We start from the raw sequence: 17,587 nt of genomic DNA, 5'->3' as shown, positions 1-17,587 counted from the left end.
CTGTGTGTGTATGTGTCTGTTTGTCTCTGTGTGTGTGTTGGCCTCATTCTCCCTGGGTGCTGCCTGACTTGCTCCAATGGCAGGAAACATGGTGGCCAGGTTTTTTATTCTAAGCCTCCTCTACCAGAGAAGGAATTCCCCTCAAGTCAATAAGCCCCAGGAAAAGGACTCACGGACCTGCATTGGCTCACAGGCTCATCGCTGTTCCCATCAACTGTGGTCTTCAGGTAACATCACTAAGAACAGGACAGCTTCTGGAAGAGCCATGTTGTTTAGGAGTATGGGTGGGGCACCAAGGAGACAGGACAATCCCACAGATGTCCAATAGATGAACCCAGTTTGTTGTTATTCAGTTGCTAAGTCGTATGGACAGAAGCACGCCAGGCTTTCCTGTCCTTCACCACCTCCCCGAGTTGGCTCAAACTCACATCCATTGAGTCGGTGATGCCATCCAACCAACTCATCCTCTGTCATTCCCTTCTCCTGCCTTCAATCTTTCCCAGCATCAGGGTCTCTTCCAATGAGTAGTCTCTTTGTGTCAGGTGGCCAAAGTATCGGAGCTTCAGCTTCAGCATTAGTCCCTCCAATGAGTATTCAGGATTGATCTCCTTTATAATTCACTGGCTTGATCTCCTTGCAGTCCAATGGCTCCCAAGAGTCTTCTTCAGCACCACATTTCGAAAGCATCAATTCTTCAATGCTTAGCTTTCTTTATGGTCCAGCTCTCACATCCATACATGTCAACTGGAAAAACCATAGATTTGACTATGGTTTTTTTCTTTTAAGTGGTACATTTTCAAGATGACCCTGCTCCCAGGGTCTAGCTTCACCAAATGCTCTGAGGGTCTCTACATCTATCTGAAGGATAACTACCACTGTCCCCCTCACTCTTTTGGGAGATCACAGCTGTGATAGAAGGACAAAAACAAATACTGGGTATGATTCAAAAATAAGAGAAGCAGAATACTTAGTTCCCCTGGTGAGGCATTTCAAGTCATTTTACAACAAAATTTCAGGATAAGATGGCCTATTAATGTCAAGTGATTTTCCGTAGTTCTGAGCTAATGAATATCTTGGAATAACTTCTAGCGTTTCCTGATGTGAGATTCCATCTGTCGTAACCTCATATGTGTAGTTGCCAGCCTCTAAGATAGAGACTTTAGTAATCTTTGCCTCTTGCTATTCATGTTCTTGAGAAGGCTCTTTCCAAACCGAATAGGGCCAACCTGTATATCAGACATATGACAACATGGAAGCTCTGAGACCAGTTTACAAAAGACATTTCAGGACTCCTGCTTGCCAATGTATAGGGGACATGGGTTCGATCCCTGGTCCAGGAAGATCCCACATACTGCAGAACAACTATGCCCGTGGGCCATAACTACTGAGCCTGCACTCTGCACCTACTGAGCCTATGCGCTGCAACTACTGAAGCCTGCATGCCTAGAGCCTGAGCTCCAATACAAGAGAAGCCTCCACGATGAGAAGCCCGTGTACCGCAATGAAGAGTAACCCCCTCTTGCCACAGCTGGAGAAGGCCCTTGTGCAGGAACGAAGACCCAGCACAGACGAAAAAGAGAAGACACTGCAGCTTCTATCATGCTCGCTCCAGGGCAAGCCAGTCCTCTTATGAGGACACTCGAGCAGTTCATGGAGAGGCTCACATCGAAGACAACTAAGGCCTCCAGCTAATAGCCAGCACCAACATGCCAGCCATGTGTACAAGCCTGGAAACAGATCAAGCCTTCAGACAACTTGCAGCCCCAGCCAACATCCTGATGTAACCTTGAAAGAGACCTTGAGCCAGTAGCACCTTGGTCAACCATTCCCACATCCTTGACCCATAGAAACTATGAGATAATAAATGCCTGTTGTTGTTTCAAGCTGTTAAGTTTTAGGTAATTTCTTTCCAGCAACAAATAATGAATACTTGATAGGTATTTGAACTTGTAGTCCATTAAAAAAATGCCCTTTGTTGCTTTTTCAATCTTCTGTTTAATTGGAAAGCAAGCTCCATAAGGGCAGGAACTTCCCTTTCCTGCTCACTCCATAGTTTCCTGCTGCTAGAACAGAGTGTGACATGTTGAAGACATCTCATAAATGTGTGTTGAGTATGGTTGTGCATGCATGCTTAGTTGCTCAGTCGTGTCCAACTCTTTGTGATCCCATGGACTGGAGCCCTCCAGGCTCCTCTGTCCATGGAATTCTCCAGGCAAGAATACTGGAGTGGGTTGCCATTTCTTCCTCCAGGGGATTTTCCCTACCCAGGGATTGAACCTGCGTTACTTATGTCTCCTGCATTGGCAGGCGGGTTCTTTACCATTAGTGCCACTGGGAAGCCCAAATATGGTTGAGTATCTGCCAAACCTCCCCTAACCCCAAAGAGCAGAGACCTGAAAACTTTAAGTCCCACCCAAGCTTGGGGACTAGAGGGTTTCAAATGAGGCGGGATGCCATCAAGGCTCTGAGAAAACAATTTAGAGGAGTATGTCAGTCTCTAAGGGGTCCATGGTAAGACCCTACTGGTCTTGAAGCCAAATCTACTCAAAGCCTTGACTTAGGTCACTGAATCCATTTCTCTGCGGGAGGGCAACGGGGGAGTCCTTCTCAGGCTCCCAGAAGCTGCTCAGTAACCAAGACTAAGGGCCAAATCATCCTTGTGTCTGATGAATGACGCACAAACAGTTCCACTGACCCAGATCACCCAGGCCCCATGTTAAAACAGCCCATGTCTTCTGCTCAACCTGAGACTCTCAGGCGTTAGGACTGTGCAGCAAGCAGTCCTTCCTGGGGGCGACGTCAGAGCCGACAAGGACGGGCTATTTTTCATCGAACTCCACTTGGTAGAAATTCAGCCTAGAGGTGGGGAATGGTGTGGATGTCCCTGGCTGAGCCAGGAGCACAGGAGGGGCATGCTCCCCTAATGACACCACCACCTCCTCCCTCCTTGGAGTTCCAGTCAGGATGGAAGGAAAAAAAAAAAAGGTATTTCAGACAAGCATTGCGCCAGCCCTGGAAAACTCAATAAAGTCTTCATGCGTAAAAGAGGTGTGCCAAAGGCTGGTCATTTGACGTCAGGATGGGCGATGAAAGGTTCTGCTAATTCCCAGAGATGCAGACACAAATTCGAGGGGATGGAGGAGCCTCTCGTGAGTGGTGGTGTCATTAAGGCGTATGTAAAGAGCATGTGTCGCGTCCACACAGGGAGCCAGACTCGCATTTCCTTTCCAAAAGAGAGCTCTTGGTACAGGCCCAGCAACACAGAACGTCTGCACGACCAGAATGAAAATAGGCATCCATTGGATTTTTTCCCCCTTCTTCTCAAGCTGACTGTAAGAGTCTAACAAGACACGTGGCTGGAAAATTCCACTGGCTCCTGGGTTTAGCCTTGCCCTGCTCTGCCTCATCAACTCTCCAGACAGGTCCCAAAGCTGCTGATGCCTCATCTTTTCCAAACGGGGAGGAGCCTTGGTCCCAGGCTCACACTTTGGTCCTCGGATCCTCCATCCATGTTCATCTCCTTGGTGAGCATATTTAGTCCGTGGCTGTAAGTGCCAGCTATAGGCTAGTACTCCCAGTTCCCTATTTCCAGCCCAGGCCTTTCTCACATACTCGACTCTAACACCCACCACCCCTCCCACATCTCTGCTGGGCTGTCTGGTAGACATCGGAAGCTGAGTCCCAGATGAAGCTCCTGACGTTCCCCCAAACAAGCCTCCCACAGCCTTACCCTCACTGCATCTTTCCACTGGTTCAGGTCAACACTTGGAAGTCATCCCCAACTCTTGTCTCTCACCCCAAGGGCATCAGAAAATACTGTTAACTCTGGTTCAGAACATGCTCCAATCCTACTGCGTGTCAATCACCAGCTCTCACCCATCAGCGCTCCCCACTCTGCCCCTAGCCCACTGCAGCCTCTTCCCAACACAGAAGCCAGAGGGAAACTTTCAAAACCGAAATCAGGGAATTCCCTGACAGTCCAGCAGTTAGGATTCTGTGCTCTCACTTCAAAGGGCCTGGGTTCAATCCCTGGTCAGGGAACTAAGAGCCCACAAGCTGCATGGTGTGGCCAAAAATTTACAAAATAAAAACCTAAATCAGACCATGACACTTTTCTGCTCAAAAACCTTCCAGTGCCCACCCCCCAAGTCAAAGTCAAAGTTCTATAATGGTACAAGGTCTTGCACGATTGCCACTTCCCTTGCTTCCTCTACTCCAGCCACGGACATCAGTTCCCCGTGGGTCTTGCACGTTGACTACTTGCCAGGCGTGCTATGAACATCCAGAGGTGATGAGCTCTCCAGCTAGTGGAGGAGGCAGGCAGACAGATAAAGCCTGGCTGGCTACATACGTGGCACCCGTGACATGCCAGACACTGGCCTGAGCAGTACGAACACATTCGGTCTCTTCTCAACGCATCTGCCACCATCCGGTACAACTATGTCCCCTCTTACAGATAAAGAGGTGAGGCACAAAGGGGTCAGACACCTGCCTGCAGTCTCGGTGGGAGCTGAGGGGGTACCAGCATGGCATCGTGGTCTGTCTCAGGGGCCAGCTCTCCCATGATGCACTATTCTGCCAGCACCAAGCACGAATGAGGCACAGATGTGTGTCAAAGCAGCACCTCCAGCAGAGGGCACTCGGGAAGAGAGAGGGTGGACAGGGGAGGGTTTTGAGAGCAGAGTACAGGGGACAAGCTGGCATTCACCAGGCAGAGGTCCTAGGAGGCCTTTCAGGTAAGCGAGAGGGAGGGAGGCAGGGCTGAGAGGCTTCAACCAGCTTGGCAAGTCAGAGTCCCCAGAAGCAGGTCTGGGGGCAGAATGCAGGTCTCAAGAAAGACCCAGGGAAAGCCATGCATGAAAGGCAGGGGCCTGCTAGTGGAAGGTCTAGTAAGTCAGCCTCAAAATGTGTAATTGGTCCAAGATGTCAATGTTTCCCGACCCTGAACATTTACAGAGTACTGTCCTGTGCTGTGCTGTGCTAAGTCACTTCAGTTATGTTCGACTCTTTGAGACCCTATGGGCTGTAACCGGCCAGGCTCCTCTGTTCATGGAATTCTCCAGGCAAGAATACTGGTGTGGGTTGCCATGTCCTCCTCCAGGGGATCTTCCTGACCCAGGGATCCACATCTCTTACATCTCCTGCCTTGGCAGGTGGGTTCTTAACCACTAGGGCCACTTGGGAAGCCCAAGTACTGTCCTAGGAGATGTGAAAATTACCATTGTCTACTACCTTCTTCATGGATCACTGCCGTGATGTGGCAAAGGGGCTTGGGTAACTCAATGAACCTATGAGCCATGCCACGAAGGGCCACCCAAGACGGATGGGTCACAGTGTAGAGCTCTGATAAAACATGGTCCACTGGAGGAGTGAATGGCAAACCACTCCAGTATTCTTGCCAGGAGAACTCCATGAACTATATGCAAACTCCGGGAGACAGTGAAGGACAGCGGAGACTGGTATGCTGTAGTCCAGGGGGTCGCAAAGAGTTGGACACAACGGGCGACTGAACAAAACCAACAAATGTCTGCTACAAACAATGGCCCATTCAAACAACGGGAGATAATGAGCACCCCTAAGTGCCAAACTGTAGACACCAAGTACCATTTCCCAGTAAAAGAAACCAGGGCTCCTTGGAGACATGACGAACTCTAGGTGTAGGGCAGGAAACATACAAGATGAGCCCAGAACATCACATCAGACAACATGATGGCTACCAGCAGCCAGTGGGGTCCTCTCAAGGGCTCAGAAGCCAACCTGAGGGGCTCCCACAGGCCAACAGTGAAACCATGGGGCACCACTGCATCAAAACGCCCCACATTTAAGTCCATGCACTAAAACTCTAATTGATTACTGCAGTTGGAGGATGCCAGTGAACCAGTTAGGTACTTTGAAAACACACAATACAAGAAAAGAATCAAGCACTCCCTATATGAACTTTTCTATGAGGTAACCAAATAGTAGAGAGAGGAACACCAGACCATCTGACCTGCTTCCTGAGAAATCTGTATGCAAGTCAAGAAGCAACAGTTAGAACTGGATACGGGACAACAGACTGGTTCCAAATTGGGAAAGGAGTGCGTCAAGGTTGTATATTGTCACTCTGCTTCTTTAATGTATATGCAGAGTACATCACGTGAAATGCCAGGCTGGATGAATCACAAGCTGGAATCAAGATTTCCAGGAGAAATATAATAACCTCAGATACGCAGGCAGAAAGCAAAGAAGAACTAAAGAGCCTCTTGATGAAAGTAAAAGAGGAGAGTGAAAAAATTAGCTGAAAACTCAACATTCAGAAAACTAAGATCATGGCCCCCATCCAATCATTTCATGGCAAACAGACGGAAAAACAGAGGAAACAGTGAGAGACTTTATTTTTCTGGGCTCCAAAATCACTGCAGATGGTGATTGCAGCCATGTAATCAAAAGACGCTTGCTCCTTGGAAGAAAAGCTATGACCAACCTAGACAGCATATTAAAAAGCAGACATTACAAAGGTCTGTCTAGTCAAAGCTATGATTTTTCCAGTGGTCATGTATATATGTGAGAGTTGGACTATAAAGAAAGCTGAGCACTGAAGGATTGATGCTTTTGAACTGTGGTATTGGAGAAGACTCTAGAGAGTCCTTTGGACAGCAAGGAGATCCAACCAGTCCATTCTAAAGGAGATCAGTCCCAAATATTCATTGGAAGGACTGATGCTGACGCTGAAGCTCCAATACTTTGGTCACCTGATATGAAGAACCAACTCATTGGAAAAGACCCTGATGCTGGGAAAGACTAAAGGCAAGAGGAGAAGGGGACGACAGAGAATGAGATGGTTGGATGGCATCACCGACTCAATGGAATGAGTTTGAGTAAGCTCCAGGAGTTGGTGATGGACAGGGAAGCCTGGTGTGCTGCAGTCCATGGGGTTGCAAAGAGTCAGACACGACCGAGCAACTGAACTGAACTGACTGAACCAAACAGTAATCAAAAGGAAGTATTTTTCAGTGAGCAAAAGAAGAAAGAATGATAGAATGTTGCTATGTCATAACCCTTAATTAATCAATAGATTTGGATATTGAATATCAATGGCTACTGCCTTCTCAAAATGACACCAGATATTATAAGCTCCCTAGCAGAAGAGCATGAAACCACTTATGAAGTCAGCCCCCAACCACTGCCAGATTGAAATTGAATCTGACCAAATTTCTGAAGTCAATGAGCAACTTACAAGAAATACAGAGGAACCTATAAAATGACACATGAGGGTGAGAACACAACACTCAGACCATGGGACGCCCTAGGAGGTGGTTATAAACTGTGAAGAGATGCATTTGCAAATAGCATGAGAAAATCAGAAATTTGACCACTGACGAGTATTTGATGATAGTAAAGACTTATTACTTTTTAGCTGTGCTAATGGTACTGTGGTTTTTTTGGCTAAAGAGCCCTCATCGTTTAGTGACACATACTGACATATTCATGGATGAAATGACAGAAATGAGATCAGCTGCAAAATGCCACAGGGTGGGGGCTGCGGGGAGGATGTGGGTGAAACAAGATTGGCCTTGAGACTGTAACTGTTGAAGCAGGTGAAGGGTACATGGGGGTTCATTATACTATTCTGTAGACTTCTTCTTTTTATAGCTTGAAATTTTCCATAATAAAAAGTTATGAAAATACTTGGCCCCATCCCCAGAGATTCAAATTAATGAGTCTGGGCTTCAGCTCAGGCACTGATTATTTTCTTAAGGCTCCCCAGGTGTTTCTACTGCTCAGTTGAGGTTGGGAACTATTGCGCTCACTGGCATGGAGACCAGGACAGAGGCTGTGGAGGGAAGGGAGCTAGGCTGGGAGAGGTCAAGGGACCAGGCACATGGTTCTTGATCTGGCTGGTAAAGAATGATGAGAGGGAGGGGTCAAGGACAATGCAAAGATTTCACATGCAGGTGATGGTGGGGTCACTGGAATAGGCAACGTGTCAGGGCTAGTAATAGGGGGGACCTGGGGGAAGGTGCTGAGTTAGTTTTAGGTGTTGACTTTGAGGGGCCCATGTGACTGTCAGTGAGATGTTCAGTGGACAGTTTGGCCAGTGGGTCTAGAGATCCACACTGAGACCCTAAAGCAGACACACAAACTTGGGCCCCATCGTTCTGTCCCCCAAACCAAGCCAGAGGTCAGGATGGCTGCAGCCAACGATGGCATTAGGGCCTCTAGGAAACAACAGCATCTCCACACCCTGCCTTGGAAAGGGGAGCCCGGATGACCCCATGCCTTTCACGATTGACCATAATTCATCCTTCATCTCCCTACTCCTTGTCCACTTTCCTTGGATAGACTCCCTAGGCCCAGGGTGAGGTGCCCTAACCTCCTGAGCAAGTGCCAAGGAACTCCTGCACGTTCATATGTCCTGTTCTAAAAGCTCACGCAGATCAGCCAACATTTGTTTTTAGTTGTTTTTTTTTTTTTAATTGAAGTATAGGCGATTTACAATGTTTCAGTGAAGAGAAATGATTCCGTTATATATACACTCACATACATATTCTTTTTCAGATTCTTTTCAATTATAGGTTATATGTGCTATATAGTAGGTCTTTGTTGTTTATCTGTTTTATTTACAGTAGTATGTATCTGATAATCCCAAATTCCCAGTTAATCCCTGGTCACTGGAACAGGGATCATGTCAGGGCTGGTAGTTCGGGGGACCTGGGGAAAGATGCTGGTGGTGGTTTAGTCACTAAGTTGTGTCTGACCCTTTCATGACCCCATAGACTGTAGCCTGCCAAGCTTCTCTGTCCATGGGATTTTTCAGGCAAGAATGATGGAGTGGGTTGACATTTCCTTCTCCAGAAGATCTTCCCAACCCAAGGATCGAGCCCCCATCTCCTGCACTGCAGGTGGATTCTTTACAGACTGAGCCACCGGGGAAGAAACTATATATAGTAGTATGTATCTGCTAATTCCAAACTCCCAATTTATCCCTTCCCCGCCTTTCCCATTTGATAACCACCAAGTTTGTTTGGATGTGAGAGTTGGACTGTGAAGAAGGCTGAGCACCGAAGAATTGATGCTTTTGAACTGTGGTGTTGGAGAAGACTCTTGAGAGTCCCTTGGATTGCAAGGAGATCCAACCAGTCCATTTTGAAGGAGATCAGCCCTGGGGTTTCTTTGGAAGGAATGATGCTAAAGCTGAAACTCCAGTACTTTGGCCACCTCATGCAAAGAGTTGACTCACTGGAAAAGACTCTGATGCTGGGAGGGATTGGGGGCAGGAGGAGAAGGGGACAACAGAGGATGAAATGGCTGGATGGCATCACTGACTCGATGGATGTGAGTCTGAGTGAACTCCGGGAGATGGTGATGGACAGGGAGGTCTGGCATGCTGCGATTCATGGGGTCACAAAGAGTCGGACACGACTGAGCAACTGAACTGAACTGAACTGAAGTTTGTTTTCTATGTCCATGAGTATACTTCTGTTTTGTAAATAAGTTCATTCATATCTTTTTTTTTCTTTTAGATTCCACATATAAGTGGTATTATATGGTATTTGTCTTTCTCTGACTTTCTTCACTTAGCACGATAATCTCTAGGTCCACCCCTGTTGCTGCCCATGGCATTACTGCATTCTTTTTAATGACTAATACAGCATTTGTTGAAGAAATGAGTGACCAGTACATCTGAAGGAAGACCCCATGGTGGCAGTTGTGTCTGGGTATGCCAGCAGACAGTGCAGCCAGCAGCTGACAGATCGCTTTGAAATAGTCAACACATGTTCCTCCCACAAATATTGAGTGCTGTATGGGCCAGACCTAGTGCCAGGCAGGAGCGAACTGCAAGCCCAGGGTCCTGGCCCCAGGGAGCTTGCATTCTAGTGAAGAAGCAGATGGTAAACAAGTGTACAAACAAACATAGCAGGTGATGACCTGGAGACAAGTCTGCATTCTCAAAGTCTGCACTGGCAGCTTCTTAAGCGACAAGGTTATTCTTCATCCATCTAAGTCACAAGGTCTTTATCTTTTCCCCTGGATGAAAACCATCGCTGATCACAGAGGACCAAAAGCTCCCAACTCAGGAGCAGGGACTTACCACTGAGTCCAGGAACTGAATGTAAGACTCTAGCCCAGGTCTGGTTTCGCAGAACTGCCGGAAAAGCAGCCTCCCGATTGGCTGTTTGTCACATAAACTGCAGTAATCTCGGTCTGGAGAAAAGAAAAGAAGAATACGGTGAGACCCAGAGAGGGCCAGGCAGAGCCATCAACCTGTGTCTGGATCCTCATCCCAGGACCTCTTACTCATCTCCAGGCTCTGCAGACTCAGAGGGTCAAAGTCAGGGTAGAAAAAAGGGCCAGTTAATACCTCGCCTCTACTCTCCATCCACTCCCTGTTCAATGCCCTGAGTTCTGTGTGAAGATGCTAGCAGTTCCTGGCACTATGACTGCGTCCCTAGCTGGCTGATTAGCATGTCACATTCCTTGGTTACAGTGACTGGATAAGGGTGCCGAGCATGCAACCCAAGCCACTAAAACCCACATGAGCCACAGATTTTGCCTGGGCACGCTAAGCCTCTTTTCCTCTGGTGCTGGGGTACATGGGTGTGAGGCCAGGGTCTGCTGCAGAGATCTTGATACTGCACAACAAGCTGCTGTGAGGATGACGTTCACATGAAGAGGAGGTCAGAGCTGGGAAAATTATGAGTAGGTGCTCTGGTGAAGTCATGAATCTGGATCACACTATGCCTGCAACCTGCAGCCCAAACCACACCTGAAAAGCTTATTTATGAGCACTGTTTAGGACAATTTGAAAACCTTTTAAAATGACTTATAATTCAAAACATTCTAATGAACGCAGTTTAAAAAAAATAGCTATTTGCCCAACTGAAGCAAAGCCCAGTCTTAGAGTGCTTCACATTGTGAAAACCCTGCATTTTCCAGCTAAGGAGCTAGAGGCACAGAGGCAGGAAGTGACCAGTCTTCAGCTATTGAGTAGCCAAGAGAATTCTGAAGAAAGACAGCGTAAGACTCAAAGCCAGAGGCCTGGAGACCAGCGTTCTAGTCAGTGACTTGCTGTGTGACTGCAAGCAACACATCTAGCATCTCTGGGCTTTAGTCTTCCTCTGTAAAATGAAGATGCACACTGGAGGGAAGATGGGAGGGTCCCTTCTGGCTCTTCTGCAATGACTCTGCAAGAGGCTTTCTCTGGCCAGAAAGATGCTCCAAGGTCTTGCTGAGACACCTTGCCTTGGATCTCCTAGAGCACTGAAAGTCAGGTGACTCTGTAGAGAAAGCAGGAAGAGAGTGAGGTAGACCTCGTCAGGAGAGCTATCCAGAAGACAGGAAAGACTAGATCCTTGCCAAGTGCAGAGGAGGACCCAGGACAATCATCCCTTTAGAGGGGGTTTCCCTGGTTGATATGAAACACAAGACGATGGGAAGAAAACCATCACGCCCACTCACTTTCATACCCAAAGAGTTTATCCACAGGAGGCACAGCCATTACTTGTACGGAGATCTGTGGCTGTGAGCAAGGGCTCTGAAGCTAAACCCAGGTTCACATCCCAGCCTCACTATTCACTGCCTGTGTGCCCTGGGGCAGATGACCTGACACTTTATCCCTCAGTTTCCTCATCTGTAAACTGGGAACGATAATCACACCTATCTCCTAGGACCAGTATGCTGCTGCTGCTGCTGCTAAGTTGCTTCAGTTCAATTCAGTTCAGTTCAGCTGCTCAGTCGTGTCCAGCTCTCTGCGACCCCGTGAATCGCAGCACGCCAGGCCTCCCTGTCCATCATCAACTCCCAGAGTTCACTCAGACTCACATCCATCGAGTCAGTGATGCCATCCAGCCATCTCATTGTCTGTCATCCCCTTCTCCTCCTGCCCCCAATCCCTCCCAGTATCAGAGTCTTTTCCAATGAGTCAACTCTTTGCATGAGGTGGCCAAAGTACTGGAGCTTCAGCTTTAGCATCATTCCTTCCAAAGAAAGCCCAGGGCTGATCTCCTTCAGAATGGCCTGGTTGGATCTCCTTGCAGTCCAAGGGACTCTCAAGAGTCTTCTCCAATACCGCAGTTCAAAAGCATCAATTCTTCGGTGCTCAGCTTTCTTCACAGTCCAACTCTCACATCCATACATGACCACTGGAAAAACCATAGCCTTGACTAGACGGACCTTTGTTGGCAAAGTAATGTCTCTGCTTTTGAATATGCTATCTAGGTTGGTCATAACTTTCCTTCCAAGGAGTAAGCGTCTTTTAATTTCATGGATGTAGTCACCAGCTGCAGTGATTTTGGAGCCCAGAAAAATAAAGTCTGACACTGTTTCCACTGTTTCCCCATCTATTTCCCATGAAGTGATGGGACCAGATGCCATGATCTTTGTTTTCTGAATGTTGAGCTTTAAGCCAACTTTTTCACTCTCCTCTTTCACTTTCATCAAGAGGCTTTTTAGTTCCTCTTCACTTTCTGCCATAAGGGTGGTGTCATCTGCATATCTGAGGTTATTGATATTTCTTCCAGCAATCTTGATTCCAGCTTGTGCTTCTTCCAGCCCAGCGTTTCTCATGATATACTCTGCATATAAGTTAAATAAGCAGGCTTCAGTCGTGTCCAACTCTGTGTGACCCCATAGACGGCAGCCCACTAGGCTCCTCTGTCCCTGGGATTCTCCAGGCAAGAATTCTCCCTTCCTTTGTGGAACCTCCCCCCCCACCCCGAGTCTGTAAAACTCCAGCCCATGGTTCTCAGGGAATGACTTCAGGGAGCTTCAGGGAGGAGCACAGGACTCAGTCCCAGCCAATCTGAGTTCTGTATCAGGGCCACACTGAGGTTCAGGGCACATGACCCAGGGGGCCTTGGAAGTCCTTCTAGGGATTTTGCTAGAACTTCCAGAAAAGAAACACGTACCCCTCTGGGATGACAAGGTCTTATGAATAGTCAGTCAGGAGCCAACACAACTGTCTTTCCCACCAGGCAGCGAGAGCCCATGGAGAGTAAAGCCAACACAGGAGAAAGAGTTGAGTAAGAAAGAGAAGCCTGGAGCTGCAACTATCATGGGAGACCCCAAAGGCAACTGACTGAGGCCTGCTCTCCCCCTGCACCCTTATCCACCTATCGCTTAAGCCAGTGTTGTTGGGTTTTTGTCTCCTGGGTCAGGAAGATCCCTTGGAGAAGGAAATGGCAACCCATTCTAGTATTCTCGCCTGAACAGGGGAGCCTGGAGAGCTACATAGTACATGGGGTCACAAAGGAGTCGGACACAACTTAGCGACTAAACAATAAACCAAAAGAGCAAGTGACTAGGGCTGGTGAGTTTTCTCACCCACTTCTCCTTTCCTGGGTATACTGCCTGAGGGTAAGAACTTTCTGAATGAAGCCACTGGCTCTTGAGGCTTCCCTGGTGGCTCAGACAGTAAAGAATCTGCCTGCAATGCAGGAGACCTAAGTTCCATCCCTGGGTGGGGAAGATCCCCTGGAGAAGGAAATGGCGACCCACTGCAGTATCCTTGCCTGCAGAATTACATAGAGAGAGGAGCCTGGCGGGCTACAGTCCATGGGGTTGCAAAGAGTCAGACACGACTGACACTTTCACTTCACCAGTTCTCAGTATACCATGTTCAGAAGGCACTTACAACCTTCCCATTCTCTTTTGAGTACATATGTGGATGAACGTAGATGAGATACCTCGCAAGTCTCCCCCTGGGCCCCTCCTCAAGTGGTTTGGGGGCTGAAACTAGCCTTGAATTGTTGCCTCACTCAGCCTACCTTTCCATGCACAGATGGTTTGGGAATAGCCACTCCAACAACATTTAACCCACCCTGGTGTGTGGCAGGATTGGCGAGCGCAAAGGGTGGGGGGAATGGGACACGATCCCAGACCTCAGGGATCCTGGATTCCGTTGGAAAGGTGGAGTGTGTTTGGGTGAGCAGACAAGATCTCAAGTGACAGTAATAAAATGTCAGGTCATCATCAGTGACAGGAGGGAGTCTGGGTTGGAGTCTGGTCACCCCGTGGGTGACTGGTCTGGGGCCTGCACCTGTTAACACCATGCCTTGCGGACATAGCCTGCATTCTCACTGCCTCCCCGCCCCAGCCTGATCCCCCAAGGGGAGAAAACAAACTTTCCCGTCCTTGCCCGATCAGCTGAGCTTCCCCAGCACCAACACAGAACAAAGTAAATTACCTCATGTCAAACTCCATTTTATTCAATTATGGCAGGGAGCGCCCCCATCGCTGATGCGATTCGAGCGAGAGGCCCTCCCCATCTCCGAAAGCAATTATGAGATTTCATGCACCACACTGCGATTCCTCAAGGGTTCATCTGACAGGGTTTTCTCTCTCCATATGGCGTGTGCTGTCAGTATGGAAACAAGGATGCTGTAAACTCATAGCACAGTAAACACCATGTGATTTCAACACAAGCTGTCAGCACCTTAGTTCTGACTGTGCCTCTCCCAGCTGTACAGAGAATCCCAGGCAAGAAAGCCATGTGCTGGGAGCCCAGGAAGAAAGAAGATTAGCAAGCATCTACTGGGATGTTTCCTTAACTTGAAATGAAGATAAACGGACCTGTCCTCTGAGGAAGTGCAACCACCACTAAGATAGAAGGGCAAAGTCTGCAGTTCCTTTAGAGACGGAGAAGGAGGCCACAAAACAAAGAATAGGAATCTGAGGGTTGATTGAGGCAACAGGAGGAGGTGTGGATCAAAGTTCTTAATGGGTCAAGAGCAAGTCCAAGGGGCAGGTCACTTCCGGAAAGTCAGAGGAGACTGCAGTTTAAGGCACAAGTTGCTCTGTGATATCGATAGATCTTCAGAGCGGATCCTTCCTGGTCAGTTCCTGTGGAAGCTGGACATGTTGTAGAAATGCCCACAGCCCTTCTCCCAGGGGTGTCCTAGAGGGGTTTGGTGGGGAGGAGTTCCCAGCACAGAAGGGCAGGGATCTCTCTGGCCTCTGAATCTCTTTCTTAGACTGGGAGGTCCTGGGATGCTGGGCACACAGGCAGGCACACACACAAACACACCAGCTCTTCTGAACATGAAAATTCTGCTTTTGGCTACATCGCTCATTGATCTTTCCCTCCAAGACAGAAAGAGCCTGTTGTTATATAAGATATGAGGGGCATCAGGCTCCCTGCCCCCAAAGTAGTCACCAATCATCTAATCATTCCAGCCTATTCTTTGGGTCCTTCCTTCATTCAACAAACTCTCTTCCAAGTTTTCCTGCTTTATGATACCAGAAGGTTCCTTCAATTTTCATACACTCTTATTGAACTGAACACCCGGTGGGGTTGGATGGTGTGGATGAGTGGATGGGAGGAGACACACCTCATACCCACTGGCAGGTTAATGATCCAGAAGCAGGCTTAGAGTTAACAGCTGGCTGTCAGCTAAGACCAAGATTAGGGGTGTGGTCTTCGTGATGTGACATTTGACCTTGGCTGTTGTAGCATTGGTCTGGTGGACATAGAAAATTGAAGCAGGGTCCAGAAAGCCCATTCTAAGCTCTGAACTTACAGTGCCCTAGGTCAAGGGGCAGACTGCACCAGGGAGGGCTGAGGCCCACCCGCACACAGGAGGGTGGGGGGCGGTGGATGTGCTGGAAAGGCAGGCTGGGTTCAGACAGGAAAGAGCTGGACGCCAAGGCCAAGGAGACTGGATGGATTCCCCAACCCACTGAAGCCTCAGTGATTCTAATGAGCACAAATGAATTCAAGTGCAGTGCATGGGAAGGTGGACAAAAATGGGGAGGGAGCAGCGAGTCCGAGACATTTACGGAAGAGGTCGCTGGTTTGGGAGCCATTCCCACCCACGGTTCAAGCCCCGGCCTTTGGGGCCTTTGGGCAAGGAGGGCGCAGCCTGTGCGGTTGCAAGATCCTACTTTGGTGAGAAGCCGAACTGAACTGGCTTTAAGGAAACCACATGTGCCGTTTGTTTCTTCAAGGGCTTGACACCTCCCAAGCATGCCCATGGCTGGCAGGGGAAGACAGGGGTGCCGCTCCGTCCTGCAGCACACCGAATTCCTGCCAAAGGGGCCTCGGACAGAACCACTGTCCTCTTAGCAAGTTCACAGACCCTGGCTGAGCCCCTTCTGGGCACTGCATACTGGAGCCTGTCAGGGCACCCTTTAAAGGAGGCTCCCCCTCCCCCAGGCTTTGTCTTTGTTCGAGCAGTTTGCTTACCTGCCCTGCTGAGGCAGGACGGAGGAAAGATCACAAGTAGGGCTGGTCACTGCTCAGCTGTGAACAAAGCTGCAGGGCAGAGCTATGGGAAACATCCCAGCTGAGGGGCACACACACAGCTCTCCTGACTTGGGTGAGTTTCAGGGGTGGTGCCCATGGGAGGGCTCACTGGAGCCTGGGAACGAGAGGGACGAGGTTGCCAAAGGCAATGCCAATCGTTAAGCACAGGAGAGAGGCTGAGTGCTGGGGAAGGAGAAAGTCAAAGCCAGAGAAACAGGGCCAGAGGCTAGGAGGAGGTGCAGGGAGAAGCCACAGTGCATGGCTAAGACAAGTGTATTAAGGCAAAAATGCAGGGCTAGGTCTGTGACCACTGCAGGGAGCCTTCAAGAATGGCTTAAAGTATATGGAGGTTCCTCCAAAAATGAATATGATCCAGAAATTCCACTGCTGGGTATTTATCCAAAAGAATTAAAATCAGTATTTCAAAGAGAAATTTGAATTTCCATGTTCATTTCGACAGTATTCACAAGAGCCAAGATGCAGAAGTTAAAGAGGTTAGGTAACTTGTTTGAAGGTGCCTGAGTCCCAGGAGGTATGATCAAAAGATGTCTAAATTTTGGGGGCAGGATTCAGGGTGGTGGTGGTGGTGGTTTAGTTGCTAAGTCATATCCAACCCTTTGTGACTGCATGGACTATGGCCCATTAGGCTCCTCTGTCCACGGGATTTACCAGGCTAGAATACTGGAGTGGGTTGCCATTTCCTCCTCCAGGGGATAGTCCTGCCCCGGGGATTGATACCACATCTCCTGTGTCTCCTGCACTGGCAGGCAGACTCTGTACCACTGAGCCACCAGGGAAGCCTGCTGTTGTTCTTGCTGTTGTGGTTCAGTCGCTCAGTCATGTCTGACTCTTAGTGACCCCATGGACTGCAGCACACCAGGCTTCCCTGTCCTTCACCATCTCTTGGAGCTTGCTCAAACTCATGTTCATTGAGTTGGTGATGCCATCAAACCATCTCATCCTCTGTTGTCCCCTTCTCCTCCTGCCTTCAATCTTTCCCAGCATCAGGGTCTTTTCCAGTGAGTTGGTTCTTCACATCAGGTGGCCAAAGTATTGGAGCTTCAGTGTCAGCATCAGTCCTTCCAACGAATACTCAAGATTGATTTCCTTTAGGACTGACTTTCCTTGATCTCCTTGCAGTTTAAAGGATTCTCAAGAGTCTTCTCCAACATCACAGTTCAAAAGCATCAGTTCTTTGGTGCTCAGCTTTCTTTATGGTCCAACTCTGACATCCATACATGACTATGGAAAAAACCATAGCTTTGGCTATATGGACTTTTGTCAGCAAAGTAATGTCTCTGCTTTTTAATATGTTATCTAGGTTGGTCATAGCTTTTCTTCCAAGGAGCAAGCATCTTTTAATTT

The 17,587-nt window shown here is 48.5% G+C and overlaps 1 protein-coding gene across 1 annotated transcript in view; it reads right to left on the bottom strand.

The window, feature by feature from the left end:
- GRK5 (G protein-coupled receptor kinase 5) overlaps positions 1-17,587 on the bottom strand; it is a 228,158-nt gene that overhangs the window by 60,309 nt on the left and 150,262 nt on the right. Inside the window, exon 3 of the mRNA XM_040254849.1 lies at positions 10,073-10,185. Coding sequence (XP_040110783.1) covers positions 10,073-10,185 — 113 coding nt within the window. The remainder of the gene's footprint in view (positions 1-10,072; positions 10,186-17,587) is intronic.

Source organism: Oryx dammah, unplaced genomic scaffold (assembly GCF_014754425.2).
Source record: "Oryx dammah isolate SB20612 unplaced genomic scaffold, SCBI_Odam_1.1 HiC_scaffold_14, whole genome shotgun sequence".
NCBI lineage: Eukaryota > Metazoa > Chordata > Mammalia > Artiodactyla > Bovidae > Oryx > Oryx dammah.
The sequence above is the reverse complement of the archived record's forward strand: the minus strand, read 5'-3'. Positions and strand labels throughout refer to the sequence as shown.